The sequence below is a fragment of the Lagopus leucura genome, unplaced genomic scaffold (assembly GCF_019238085.1).
Source record: "Lagopus leucura isolate 7727_CA_CO unplaced genomic scaffold, USGS_WTPT01 Super-Scaffold_100157, whole genome shotgun sequence".
NCBI classification, from domain to species: Eukaryota; Metazoa; Chordata; class Aves; order Galliformes; family Phasianidae; genus Lagopus; species Lagopus leucura.
In genome coordinates, this window is record NW_024962334.1 from 37,800,918 (window position 1) to 37,816,328 (window position 15,411).

General features: G+C 40.4%; 1 protein-coding gene across 15 annotated transcripts in view; it reads right to left on the minus strand.

Annotated features, from left to right (window-relative positions):
• PARD3 (par-3 family cell polarity regulator) overlaps positions 1-15,411 on the minus strand; it is a 425,937-nt gene that overhangs the window by 282,307 nt on the left and 128,219 nt on the right. For all 15 annotated transcript variants that reach the window (XM_042889264.1, XM_042889270.1, XM_042889262.1 and 12 more), the window contains exon 3: positions 6,818-6,998. In XM_042889264.1, coding sequence (XP_042745198.1) covers positions 6,818-6,998 — 181 coding nt within the window. The remainder of the gene's footprint in view (positions 1-6,817; positions 6,999-15,411) is intronic.

Below are 15,411 nucleotides of genomic sequence, written 5' to 3' on the forward strand. Positions count from 1 at the left end.
TTAGTTTCATGGAAGAAAGCAGCACCTGGTACTGATTTTTTTGATTCAATAACTCTGGCTTTAAAATAATCACATCCTTGACAGAGCTACAGGGATAAGTGAATAAGAATTCCTGAATGGCTAAAACACCCAAAGGTGAGAAAATGGATACTGCCACATCTTCTCCTCCAACTGATCCATGGGAAACCTCCCTTATTCAGTTGCCTACAGCCTGGTGTAATCCCCAGCTTTAACTTCTTTTAATATTATCTGGGGCAGTAAAGGAAAATTCTGGGAACCTAGCAAGGTTATTAAAAGTGGGAATGGCTGTCATTAAATCATTATGGCTTTGTTCCCATTGCTGCGCTGGAATGATGGACACCTGAACAGCTCATTTTCACACTGGTTCCAATGAGAGTTTCTGACCAAGAAAACTCCGTGTGGAAAGCTGACCTGACTCAAAGCTTGGCAGAGCTGTTGAAAACCCCCTATTGACTTCAGCAATACTATAATCTTGCATTATAAACGTGGTTCAATTTCTCCGCATTTAATAAGCAGCTATTCAACCTTAAAGACAACTCCATCCCATAAAGCTCCAGACATCTTTTTTTTTAAGAACTCACCTTTTTCTTCTTCCTTTGTCTATTCTCTTTCTTCCTTAGTCTTTCAACACTTGAAAATGATTATTTTTTTATATATAAGGTCTTGCTTAACCAACCCGATCCCCTCCTAATATCAAGTTATCCACCTGGTGGATGAGGGAAAGGCTGCTGACGTAGTTTACCTAGACTTCAGTAAAGTCTTCAACAGCGTCTCCCACAGTATTCTCCTGGAGAAGCTGGCAGCCCAAGGCTTACATAGGTACACCCTTTGCTGGGTAAAGTACTGGCTGGGAGGCTGGGCAGAGAGAGCGGTATTGAATGGAGTTGAATCTATCTGGCAACCAGTAACAAGTGGTGTTCCACAGGACTTGGTGGTCTGTGGACTGTCCTGTTTAATATATCTTTACTGTTGACCTAGATGAGGGGACTGAGTGAACCCTCAGTAAGTTTGCAGATGACACCAAGTTGAGAGGAACTATCTGCCTGGTGGTAGGAAGGCCCTGTCCTATCTGGACAGGCTGGATAGATGGGCTGAGACTAGTGGGATGAAGTCCAATAAGACCAAGTGCAGGGTACTGCACTCTGGCCACAACCACCTCAGGCAACAGTACAGGCTTGGGGCAGAGTGACTGGAAAGCTAGCTGTGAGAAGGAAATGGACCTAGACATGCTGGTCAACACTTGGCTGAACATGAGCCAGCAGTATGCCCAGGCAGCCAAGAAGGCCAATGGCATCCTGGTTTGTACTAGAAATAGTGTAGCCAGCCGAGCAAGGACATGATAGTCCACCTGTACTCAGCTCTGATGAAGCTGCACCTTGAGTACAGTGTTCAGTTTTAGCCCGTTCACTACAAGAAATACAGCGAAACACTGAAGCATGTACAGAAAAGGGCAACGAAGCACAAGTCTTATGGGGAGCAGCTGAGGGAACTGGGATTGTTCAGTTTGGAGAAGAGGCGGCTCAGGGCCTCTGAGGCCCTTATTAAGCCTCGTCAAATACCTGAAAAGAAATTGTGGCAAGGTGGGTGTTGGCCTGTTCTCCTGCATAAGTAGTGATAGGACTAGAAGGGATGGCCTCAAGTTGCACCAGAGGAGGTTCAGATTGGATATTAGCAAAAATTTCTTCTCCAGAAGAGTCTTCAGGTGCTGGAACAGGCTGCCCAGGGGAGTGGTTCAATCACCATCCTGGAGGTGTTAAAGAAATGTTTTGATGTGGTACTAGGGGACATAGTTTAGTGGAAAAATACTGCTGGTAGGTGGACGGTTGGACTAGATGATCTCGGCGGTCTTTTCCAACCTTGGTGATTCTATGATCATTTTTGAAGATGGAATACATACAAACTTACTTCTGCAATTCTTTGCTAGTTAACATACAGTGCTCCAGCCTATTAAACAAAAGCAGTATAAATATTAACAAATTAATTTTTAGAATATGCATTTGGGATTTAATAGATTGATACTTGTATCAAATCAGAGAAGTAAAATGAAGTGTAATTTTGAAGTATTGAAATTCATATTTATTTATGCACTCACACCTTAAGCTGTTTTGCTTAGTATTGAATTTTTTGAACACTGATTGTGAGATGCTAATAAAAGATGCATATTTAACAAGGGATGCAAGTAGTGGCTTGCATGTGTTTACAAAATAAGCCAATGGCTTGGCCAGGAGCCGGATATCTCTGCCACAGTGACTGCCTTCCTGACTTACAGCACAGCACATGTCACTACTTAGCTGTGAGCAGAAGATGCCTCTGAAGCTTTCCCACAAAGACTTGCTTGTTGTACAAGCTGTAAGAAAAGCTTATCAGCCTACAGATTATAAAAAAATGACTTTTCCCCAGGAAATGCCAGCTAAACTTCTCTTACTAGACATTGAGAACAAGATAAAATTAATATATTTGAAGACTACCAATTTTGTCTTAATAAATCAGTCCTTCCAACACTTGCTCATAGTCTTGAACACATATTCTTGTTCCTCTCCAAGTTTATGATTTCTCCAAGTCTGGCACCACAGTTTGTCACCCCAGATTCTGCATTCCTGCTTAGATCTACCTTTGTGATCCCACAGGAGCACTTGGTGGCAGAACCCGAAGCCCAGAGGCACTGTAACTATGCACAGACCCTTCTCGCAGTATTGTGCAATGAGCTGCTCACTAGTATTGTTTTGCAAATTACATTTTTCTTTCTAGATGTAGTGACTGCATTTCACTTTTTTCAGAACAATTTATAAATGTATAAAGACTGAACTGTAGCCTTGACTTTCAAAGTACTTGACAGCCCATCTTCGCTTTTTATGCAATGCCCTGTATTTCAGTTCACATTTATTAAAATACTGAACAGTCCTTAACCTAAGAGGGTCCTCAGGGACTATACTTGATATGTCTTCCATATTTGCCAGTGAAGTACTAAAAACTGCTCACAGTGCTCAGAGACATGCACAAATTCAAAGACAAGCAAGGTCATGAACTTCAATGTAGCAACTAATTCAGAGTGGCAGTCTGCATGCGTGCTCCTACCTGTGAGAAACAGACTTGTTTCCATCGTAGGGTAAGAACATGCATGCACGCAGGTGACCTCAGAGCAAAAGGTATGCTGCTGGATGGACAAAGATGTGTAACTGCAGCATGTTATTTGCTGCTCAACATGGCTAGCATGTCTTTGCAGCCAGCTGCATGCTCACTGCATAATATTCTCATCTTGGGCATTTTTGCCATACTGGGTTTCTGAGAACAGAATATAAAACTGATGTCCAGAGTCCTACTAAAATATCTGGTATAGATCACTTGAACAAATACGCTGCAGAAGTGCACCACTTCCAACTGGCTTTTCGTAATTTCTGAGTCCTCTGGCCAGTGCTGCAAGAGATACTCAACTCCAGCCTTCAGGAGAACCTTGTGAACCACTGGTGTCAGTGTGCATTCCTTAAAAAACTGGAATTTTCCTTGTTGCAACACGTTTGTTGCCTCCAGCTCTACCACTGCACCCAGGTGAGAAGAGTCTTGCTTAATCTTCATTATTATCACCCATAAGACACATTTATCTAAAAGCTAAAGCTAAAAAAAGGAAAGCTCTCTAAACTGCCTTTCTCTTCTCTGAACTGGGAAAAAAATCAGTCCTCTCAACCTCTCCTAAAATGTTTTCCAAATAATGTTTTACATTAAAAATGCTTTTTAACTCTAACTGCCGAAACGTTCAGAGAGACTTGTAATGTATAATCACACCAAGACCAAGAACTAAGACCACCCCTGGTTATTTAATAAAGCCAAATAACTTAAAAGGAAATCTAGACAAAGGGACAGCCCTTCTCACAATGTCTCATGTAGTTGAAAAAGGATTTTATTTACAATATTTAAATGCAGTACTGTGAAACAAACAACTTGGTTCACAGGCAGTGCACCCACTGCTGAACTGTCACTGCCTGACATCCTGTCTTATCTGCCAAATTGCTCATTAGGTTTGGCAATTTTCACCTGCGCCTCCAGTTTAGATTTCAGCAGGGAATAAACATCACTCTGCTTTAACAATCTTCCGCAGCGAGCTTCCAGCTTCTGCTCAGAAAGCACGCGGGCTCACACAAAACACGCCTTGTGTTCCGCACGCTCAAAAAAATAATGCAGCTCAAGGGATGAAATACAACAATGGGAAGTTTAACTTAGGTTACAGAAAAACAACAAAAAATGGCGAAAGAGCCAGATAATGAGCGTCAGCCAGCTGCTTTCATTGACGAAGTACACTTTCCCAACGCAAAAGAACATAGGGGGTGCAGACCAGCATCATTTTTGTTTCCACATTTAGATGGGAAGATTCAATTTGATACAACCCCCCGCGTGCAAAGTACAGGCTATGTTTGTGCACGGGAAAGAGGGAATCCAGCTGAATATTACTTCTCCAGCTGGACCTGATCTAGCTAACCTTTCCCTTGCTGAGAAGGCACGGGGGCGTGATCTATAAACAAACAAAGGGGTGGCATGGTAACCAGAACAAAGAGAAATCTCAGCTCCCCGACACCCAGCTCCAGCGTGTCCACACGGGGACCGGCCCGGCCTTACACTGCAGCTGAGTGGGCTCCAAGTGGGACGGAGCCTGGGCACGAGGAGCAGAGTGCAGCCCGCCAGCAAAAAGCACCAGGGACGTAAAACAAAATGTCTAAAATGCTGTAAACCAATTTCAGGCGGAATACTGTTTTTCATTTGTTAGAAGTAAAATATTCACCGCCAACCCTGCAATTAGCTAGAAAATTACAATAATTACAGCAATTTTGTATCCCATCTCCAATCCAATTAATAGATATATGACCTTGTCAACATGTAATAATCAGGATCTGCATCTACCACAAAACTGGATGGGTTTTATTTGCTGAATAGAACTTACACAGTAAGAAGATAATTATTTGAAATACTGAGAATACCATTTGTATGCTATGCTTCACTTCACAAATTATAAAGGAAATACAATAGGGATATTATTTCCATTTTCAATGTATATTTAAATGAAATTCTTGATAAAGGTAGGTTTAACATGGGATATTATTACTGGACTGGGATCCTTAGCCTGTGGTGTGGAACATTTACAAATGAAATATATTGAATTGTCAACACCTAAAAAAAAAAAAAAAAAAAAAAAAGTAATAGCTAGGTAAGACAACATGGTTGGTTTGCAATATTTATGACAAATCGTTTCACCAATTTTATTTTTTCACGATTTCATTAAAAACGTGTCAAAAGAGTTGTAATGCTTACCAACAGTTTTAAAGCTCTTACACGTTTCTACAGGCCTTTGTATTGCTGGGTCTCAAAGAACTTTCCGGCCATTTTAGCAGCCAGTGAATTGGCCAAGTATTACACGAATGACACCAAAGATAAGTGAGCTGTCTGATATATCAGTGAATTTTATCTGCTCCATGTGATTGTGATGCACCAACATCGATACACTAAATAGCACAGCAGATGATCACATTAAGGAAGAAACGTGTACGTATGATCTGCTCTGAGCCACCCCAAGCTGAAAAGTCAGAAGGACAGTTTTTTGTCTTACAAATGGAACTGAGATATGCATTTAGCAATGGCATACTCCAGTGACAGCAAAACAAAAGGGCACTGCAATTGATGCTTTTTTTTTCTTCTTGTCTGCCATTTATCCTCTCCCTAATTTAATTCTGTATTTTAATTGAACACAGTCATAACTTGAAAAGACATGCGTTCAAGTCTTCATAACCTAATTCTTAAACGTTGTTCTCTTAGTGTTACAGAAAACACTATGGAACAAAACCCTTCAAACTTTAAATAGAGAGTTGTAACTTTTCCATTTGTGTTTTTACCTCTCTACTAAAACATACATTTTATCCATTAAAGGAACGCCTACAGAAAAGTAACCTCTTCGGAATTACAAATCATTTTTTAAAAGACTTCAGAATATCAAAGGACTGACTGATATGAACCTCTGCTATGAATTTTCTGGAATGGCATAACTACTTCAAAACTTCAGTGGAGGAAATGACAGATAGTATAACTAAAAGGGGCACACTGCTCAGTCTAAAATTGTCTTGCTTGCATGATAGATTTAACAACAATGAGAACTACACTGTAAATGTCATTTGGTACTTTTTTTTTCCTTTTTAGTAAGCTGAAATACTCAGAATCCTTCCCAAACAAGAATGCTGATCTATATATATTTAATACTTAGTGGTTTTGCAACTAGTCTACATTTCAAAATAAAGAAAATAAAGGGATTTTCCTGGCTATGGCTTACTTTTTTTAGAAAAGCATCTTTTCCCAGCACGATAAATGTATGTATCACAAGGTGTTTTTAAGGAAAGGTGATAAGCATAACTAGCAACCTTAAGAGGTTCAGTAGAAAGCATTCCTGCCGTTACTAGTTTGCTTTTTTTTTTTTTTTTACCCTTTTCTTCATTAAATGCAATAAAATTGGCAAACTGAAAAATAGAGCATGAAGCAACTGCCTTTAGAAATTTTGCTGTGATTTTCAGCGTTAGGACAATTTTAATCTGGCAGCACATAGTTTATTGCACCTAAAAGCAGCTTATAAATAATTTATTAAAAAAGAAAGGTTTATTTGCTTGCATGCAAATAAACCAGCATTTAAGCCATTTCTCCATTATGATCAGCATTCAGTAAGGACAGATAATGAATCACATTCCCAACAGCATCAAAGCAAGAACACTTGGCATCCCTCGAAGTGAAGATGAAACATGTTGAGATATGAAGCACATTGACTTACTTGCACGGAGGACTGAAGGGGTGACCTCAATTTCACTTGTTGCTTGGTAGGGCTGAAAGGCTGATGCTGCGTTGGACCCCAACTCACTGCCAAAAATCTCAGGACTCTGTGTGCCTGTTGAGCTGGCACTGGTGCCGTCGCCTCCATGGTGAGGATCTTGCTCATCAAACACAGCCACCAGCTGCAAATGACATTTAATCAACTGTTAAAAAGAAACCTTGAGCAACATCAAAGTGCCACTGGAGATAAGCATTTCATCATTTCTTCCCATTAAAAAGAAAGGAATGCCCTAAGCACTGACTCAAATCAAGGCCTAGACCACAACCCAAGCCCAAAGAAATGCAGCTCTGCCCAAGGCAGGGCCAAGGGCCAGCAGCTCCAACACAGCACAGACCCCAGCACCGTGAGCACAGAGCAAGTGGTACCAAGCCAGGAAACGCAGTCTCATCTTTCCTAGCAAACCCCTCAATCTCACCCAGCAGTACAGAAACTGCTCAAAGTCTGTGCACTGGAGGTTACCACCTGTCTGCTGATACCTCTCTATGCATCACTGTTATAGTCAAACCATTGGCAATTACACAACATTATGGAATAAAAATACACAATAAGAATCACAGACACAGAATCACACAGAATGGCCAGGGTTGGAAGGGACCTCAAGGATTATGAATCTCCAACCCCCCTGCCACATGCAGGGCCACCAACCTCCACATTCAATACTAGACCAGGCTGCCCATGGCCCCATCCAGTCTGGCCTCGAATACCTCCAGGGATGGGGCATCCACAACCTCTCTGGGCAGCCTGTTCCAGCACCTCACCACTCTCTCTGTAAAGAATTTCCCCTGACATCCAACCTAAATCTCCCCTCCCTCAACTTAAAACCATTTCCCCTTGTCCTTATCAACCCTTTCAAAGAGTTGATTCCCCTCCTGTTTGTAGGCTCCCTTTAGGTATTGAAAGGCTGCAATGAGGTCACCCCACAGCCTTCTTTTCTCCAGGCTGAACAAGCCCAACCCCCTGAGCTCCTCCTTCATAGGGGAGGTGCTCCAGTCCCCTGATCATCTTGGTGGCTCTACTTCGGATCCTCTCCAACAGCTCTCTCTTTTTTGTACTGGGGCCTCCAGACCTGGACACAGTACTCCAGAAGTTCACACATGCTGAAAGCTACAGAGTATGAAGTCACCCTAAAGCATCAAATTGCTACAAGTTAGCTTATTGTCTATTAATCTGACATTTGTTAATGTCTATTAACACAATTTCAGCAGTGGGCTTCCCTTGCAAAATTTCACTAGTCAAATTTCCAGAAATATTTCTGTTGTTTGCATTCAGATTCTCCAAGAAAAAAGTAAGATCCAAAGCCCAATTTGAAACTTAGCCAAGACACTAAGTTAATTATGATTTGCCAAACCTCTGTTCACCATTGTGAGAGAAACAGGAAAAACATCATGGCTTTTTCAGTAAATCTAACATTTTTTCCACAATTTCTGAATGCTTTTATTTGAAAATGATTTCTCCCATTTTATTTGTGGGGACTCACTGAAAGGGAAAAGGCCAGCTCTCGTACACATTCAATTTTCAAGATGGGTAGAGAAGTCCTATGGATAACAGCATTCTGCAGCCTACAGATTAATCTGTAATGTAATAACTGAAAGACACTTCTAAGAACGCATTACATTCTTCTGACCATATCGGTAGGGTAAATGGAGCAAATCAGCTTAAACCCGCGCTGATCTCTGCAAATTGTTTGTTTTAACAACACTTAGGGCTTCCTATTACCAGAAGGAACCAGAAGTCATTTTTATCTTTTTATTTTTCTTTTTTTCTTTGAGTGAATTTGACATCATCTCATCCTACAGATTTTAAACACGGTCCCATAACTCCAATCTGATCTATGCAAACATTAGTTAAAATAAATAAATAAATAAACAGATTAAAAATTGCAACTGGAAGCCCAAATGGAAATCATTTGGGAATAGAGCTTCTGAAACTACTTTCAGGCATTAACATTTTGTTGGGCTTTTTTTGTTGCTGTTTTTTTTTTTTTTTTTTTAATGAGTAGTTCTGAAACTGCAGAGAGTAGCAAGCTTCTGCCAATAATTCCATTCCTAATGCAAATTTAGGCTCTGGCATGTGCAAAAGAGAAAGAACAAATCAGTAATGGGTAAAAGTCAGTGCTCTCTGCAGGGCTATTTGGAAGGTAGGCAGCAGAAGGAAAAGCAGGCTGCAACAGCAGATAGAGTGGGTGGTTTTAACAAACGGTTCACCATTTTATATTTGAGAAATCAGTATATGATGAGATAGCACCAAAAGAGTTGGGACAATATCTAAAACATGAGTACATCAATAGTATGTGACAGCTAATTCTGTAACATGCTGAGAAATACCAATACTTACACAAATTGAAACGCATTTCTCAAAAGCAGCACACTTTACACTTCTAACAATTTGACTGTTTTGTATAACAGCTAATTATCAATCTCCAGCAACTGAAAATAAATTAATCCACAAGTGAAAATGTGGAAGGCATTGGTACACAAAGGATGAACTTAAGAATTCCAAGGATGAAGCATCAAATCTTCTACTTTCCACGGCATGTATCAAGATAAATCCCTAAATTACATTCTGCTCCTTTGAGGCTAACTGAAAAATAACACTGCATGCTCCTGCAAGGTTTTGTGAATACATTAAATATATTAAAAAGTATTTTCATATCAATATATATATATACATGCATGTTCCACTGTAAGTTGCCTCCAGCTTTTTGCCTATTCCAAGCAGCTTACAACCTATGACTTCAGAACATCCAAAACAGAATGCTTCTCATTTCAAGCTCAGCTTTTGATCTTAGGTATTTTCATAGGTAATTCACCATTTTGACAGCATCAAACCTTCAAAAGGCTTCAGTTCCAGTAAGAAGCATACTAAGTTGTAACATTTTTGCATACAACCTGTAAAGAAACACAAGCCATGATAGCTTTCTCCAAGCCTAATTAGCTTTGCATTAATTCTGCAGTAGTGGCATCCTGAACAACAAGCAAATCTTGGCGACTGAAAGACCTACAGTGAATTACAGCTTGGACCTTGACTTCCAGAGCTTGGTATTCCACTCTTAGGGTGGCAGTGAGATTACAGGAAACAAGGAAAAACAACGTATCTTCCACCATACTCACACACTGAGAATCATGTTATGGATTCTCCAATATTTTTCCTCAAAGGCAATTCTTTGAGCAGTGACATAAGGAGCAACACACAGCTGTACTTTGTGAAGCCCACAAGCCCGTGACATCACTACCACGGAGGCAAACATTAAGAGAATCCATCGGGCTTCTTGGACACAGGCCATCCATATCAGGAGGTCACTGGACTCACCAAGAAACCACAGCAGTAACAGATGCTTTGTGCCAAGGAAGCAATAACCTGTCAGCAAGGTGCCAGGCATGTTCAAAGGCCAGGTACTAAGGTGGCAAAGCACGTAACACAGATTACTGGAGTAGCTGTTTGTAGCCTTCAAGTCAATGCTAAACTGATCAAATTTTGAAAGGTTTTAAGTACCAGGTTTACAAAGAGCACAGAAAACAAAGATGATTATTGTGCCTGAAAACAACAGTGTCTGTGGAGAAACAACCTCCAGGTTGGTGCTTTCTCTTCTCATTTTTTCTCTTTTTTAGCTCCTTTTTTAAACACAACTGAAATTACCATAGTTGCACCCTATGCCCATTTTGAAATCAAGTGGACTGCATACCTCTTTCCCAAATTATTCTGTAATGATTACTTCCAATGCATGACACAGGTTTGTCTCCTGTTCTCCATCCTACAATTCTGGATTTGCCATGACCTGAGGAATCCACTACACAAATCATTCTCACACTGGAAATCAGTGAAAGGGATGAACAAACCGTAACAAAGCGCAAGGAAAGAAAGCAGATAAGCTGATTAATATTAGATCAGGTCTTTAAAAGACTTTCCACCAAAATTTTGTGAAAATTGGAGCTGCTTAGTTTGTCTGAATTCATCCCGCAGTCAAAGACCAAAGTCATATCAGCAACAGGACTAAGTAAGTAATAATAATACTAATAGTAACAATGATACTTCAAGCCATTTCTCCCCTCTCCACCCCACCAATCCATGGGACCTGAATCTGAACTCAAAGAATTGAAGCTATGGTTAACAGGCAACAGCAGGACACACTGCTTGCAGTTTTCAACCACTGAATAAAAAATCTGGAACTAAGAAATAAAACTCAGTAGCAAAAAATCAATCTTTTATCCTGAAACAAATAAATGGTAGGCTTAATTCAGACTGACATATTTGCATTTACAATTATAACAGCAATAGAAAGGAGATTTCAATACAGAGCCACATTCCTCATCAATGTAAACTGGCATGAGAAAAAAACAGCAGTTTGAACAGGCTGGGAATTTGGTCCCTAGTGAAAGCATATTAGTTTTTCCAAGAAGAAAAATGTGTTTAATATTCTGTAGCAGTTACAAATATGAAGAGAGTTGCTTTGTTTAGATTACCACCTATGGAAACGCTCTGTCAATTTCCCCAGCACTTATCTCCAGTATTTAGTAATGTGTGAAAGGGAATCCATCATAAACTTTTCTCTTTCTTCAGCCAGGACTGGACATATCACACTAGACAGGTTACATGTACTCATATAAGTAAAAAGCAAGAAGGATGATTTATTCTACTACTGACAGATAGCAGCAGTTTGCATTCCAGTATTCATTACAACAATTTCCTTTGATTCCTAGATAATTAAAAATTAGTAAACACATATGAAGTCTTAATTAATACACTAGATTAAGTACTTGAATTTTAATTAACTAGATTTAAAAAAAAAAAACATTTGCCAGCAAGACTTGTTTACATTTTGATTAAATCCTAAGACCATATAAAACAATTCATCACTCTTACAGTGCAATTAGTTCATCCAAAACCAGAAATCCTCTACTTCACAAAAACCATAAAGCCAGAATGTCTAGCTGTATTTTTCCTATGACATGCAAGACAGACAAAACGATCACTTGTATTTTATATATTCCTAAGCATCTCTCCAAAACCTGTGAATTCTTTAATAATATACTGATGAATCTGATGCTGTTTCCTGTGTAGGCATCAACACCTGTTAAAAACCCTTTTTTGATATTTTTTTTTCCCCAATAATTGAAATTTATTTTAAATATCTGTTTCCTTCTCACCAGGATAATTACCAGAGCATTTCATAATGGACATTCCCAATTTGCTCTCCTGCTCATCGTCCTGCGCTCTGCAGCTGACCTGCTGGGTGCCCAGCAGCCTCCATCCCTCCGGCTGAGTTGCCCCCTCCCTGCTGGCCCACACAATGATTTCCAGATGTGGGCTTCCCTTACACAGCTGCTGTGTTCATCTGTGAGTTTGCTACACATCTCCTCCCTCAGGAAGGCCCTCCACATTCGGAACTGCCTTTCACACAAGTGGTTATTTTTCTGCTTTCAACAGACTGCAGAGGGGCACCTTCGAGGCCAAAAACTTCTCCAGACAGTTGGGCAGACTTAAGCATCTGTACCACCTGACTGACTGCCCATTTCCCTTGCAGTGAGCACAACCGAAGAGAATGCCAATAAATATCTACAGAAACAGTGTATAACTGGCAATAACCCAAAGCAGACAGCATGGACTACTGCTCTGTGTATACTCCAAAGCAGAACTAATGAAGTCTTATTGCATAAGGCCCAGCAGTAAATCAAATTCCAGCTAATGGCACCTCAGAGCCCAAAGTGTCCAGAAATACAAGTTGTTGCACATGTAAACAAGCAAATGAATATAAGAGGAAGAAACAGAAATTCTGGAAAATAATTAACAAGGAAGCCTCTAATTGTAATTTCGATGCAAAATATTCTAAAAATGAAATAAACGTGTAGGCTTTCTAAACTGACTTTAATGTCAACATGGCACACCTAAATAACTGTCATTTCTTGAGCTTCACTTTTCTACATGGCTCATTAAAAGCCCATTTAAATATAACTACTGTATCAATGAACTGGTAAGATGAAATGTGGAAAAAGGGGACATTTTAACAAATGAGACACTTCTGTCTGCAGACGTAAAAAAAGGACTGATTAAAATATATATATATATATATATTATCTGAGGCACCCTGTGCTGTATCTCCAACCTGAGTCCTGAGCCCCTCAATACAGACTTAAAGATTACCCAATATTTCAAAATAAGAAAAAAGGCAATACAGTTGAAATTCAAAGTTATAGCTGAACTGAAGCACAAGTCTTTGTAATTTCAAGCAAGTCTTTACCTATGCAATTCAGCTTCAGTTGGAAGCCAGAACAAGCTTTCAGTAACAACTAGTCAAAGTAATTTAGATAGAAGGGGGCGCAACTGGTACCCTCTTAGCTTTACTGCATTATTGCTTTTGAAAACATACAAAGATCATTTCAAGGGTCACGTTCTATTATCAAATTAAAACCTTGCATTAGATCTTACATGAATTACTCAAAAGCATAATCTCATAGAGAATCAGAAAGACCTCAACTGGAAGGAACCTTTGGAAGTCTCAGCCTCTGTTCCATGTGATCTTTTCCAGCCCCTAAACACATCCCGGTACCTCAGACTGGGTCAGCACAGAGGTCTTTTTGTACTGGGGAAATCAAATAGTGCAAAAGCAGAGGGAATACAGTCACTTCTCTCAACCTGCTATACACTCGCTCCTGATGCCCAGGATAGCTGTCCCCAAGCTGCCTACCAGGTCAGCTCCTACACCACAGGCAGTGAGCTCCCAGCCTGTACTGCTGTGTGTTCCAGCCTAGGTGCAAGACTCTGCATTTCCTGAATATATTCTGCCTCCTCAAAATCTCCAAGTACAAAATAATCACTGCTGGAAAATGTATCATAGGTCTAATTGAAAGTCATTCTTAAATCTGCTGACTAACTAAACATCCTTCCCTTACCAAACTTAGCATAACATACCAAGCCAAATCATCTTTGCAACATCAGAATTCAACTATTAATTCAAAAGACACGTTAATTTTACAGGTAGTTTAATAACCTGCTTCTTTCATAATTCTTTAAATCTAGGAAGTGATTCTGAAGTAAATATACAAGGTTTTTATTAAAACATTGCTTTTGATTATTCATTTCCTACAGCACTTTGATCTGAGGAATTCTAGAAGCAATATTAAATTGCAATCTAATCTTCTCCCAGTAGGAATTAAATATAGTTTTAGATACTATACTGTAATTTACCAGACTATTTTTAAAATACATTAGTTTAAGATGACATATTTTTAAAAGACTTCTCCTCCCCTCCTCTCTCCTCTACTGCTGAGCAACAGCCTAAAAACAAGCACAACGGTGGCACCCTGCAAGGCACAGTGCATCTTTTCTAACTGAACCCTCTACTGGGCCTCCATGGCTTAAGTCAGGCTGAGGCTTAGACCAAGAAATATATGGTAAGCATTAAACGTAATCTGAGGACAGATAATAGATCATAGAATGGTTTAGGTAGGAAGGGACTTTTAAGATCAACCAGTTGCAACCCCACTGCTATAGGCAGGGACACCTCACACTAGACCAGGCTGCTCAAAGCCCCATCCAGCCTGGCCTAGAACGCCTCCAGGGTGGGAGCATCTACATCTTCTCTGGGCAACCTGTTCCAGTGTCTCCCCATCCATGTAGTAAGGAATTTCTTCCTAACATCTAGTCTAAATCTACCTTCTTCCAGCTTAAAGCCATTTCCCCTCATCGTGTCACTACACATCCTTACAAAAAGTCCCTTCCCAGCTTTCCTGTAGGCCCCCTACAGCTACTGGAAGGTTGCTGTAAAGTTCCCCCAGAGCCTTCTCTTCTCCAGCTGAAGAGACCCAGCACTCTTAGCTTGTCCCCAGAGGGGAGGCACTTCAGTTTGAGATCATCTTCGTGGGCCTTTTTCTGAACCCCCTGCAACAGCTCCATGTCCTTCTTGTGTCAGGGGCCCTAGAACTGGATGCAGTACTCTAGGTGGGATCTCATGAGAGCAGAATAGAGGGGCAGAATCACCTCCCTCAACCTGCTGGTCCCAGTTCCCTCGATGCAACCTGGGATACAGTTAGCATTCTGGGCTGCAAGTGCACGTTGCCAGCTCATGCTGAATCTTCCATCAACTGACACACACAAATCTTTTCTCCTCAGGGCCATTCTCGGCCAAACTTGTATTTGTGCTTGGGACGGTCCAGACCCATGTGCAGGATCTTTCACTTTGTTTTGTTGATCTTCATGAGGTCAGCATGGGCCCACCTTGCAAGCTTTTCAAGGTCCTTCTGGATGATAGATCGATAAACAGACAGAGGCAGATGCCACTGAGCTGCCTGATAAGTAGGCTGGATTTGCTTTTTCATGCCCTCAGTCTTTGAATATCGTAGAATCATAAAGGTTGGGAAACCACTATGATCATCCAGTCACCAACCCATCACCATCATGACCACTAAACTATATCCCTCAGCATCACACCTACTTGTTTCTTGAGACCTCCAAGGACAGTGACTCCATCACTTCCCCAGACAGCCAGTTCCAGTGCTTTATCACTCTTTTTGAAAATAAATTTTCCTAATATCCAACCT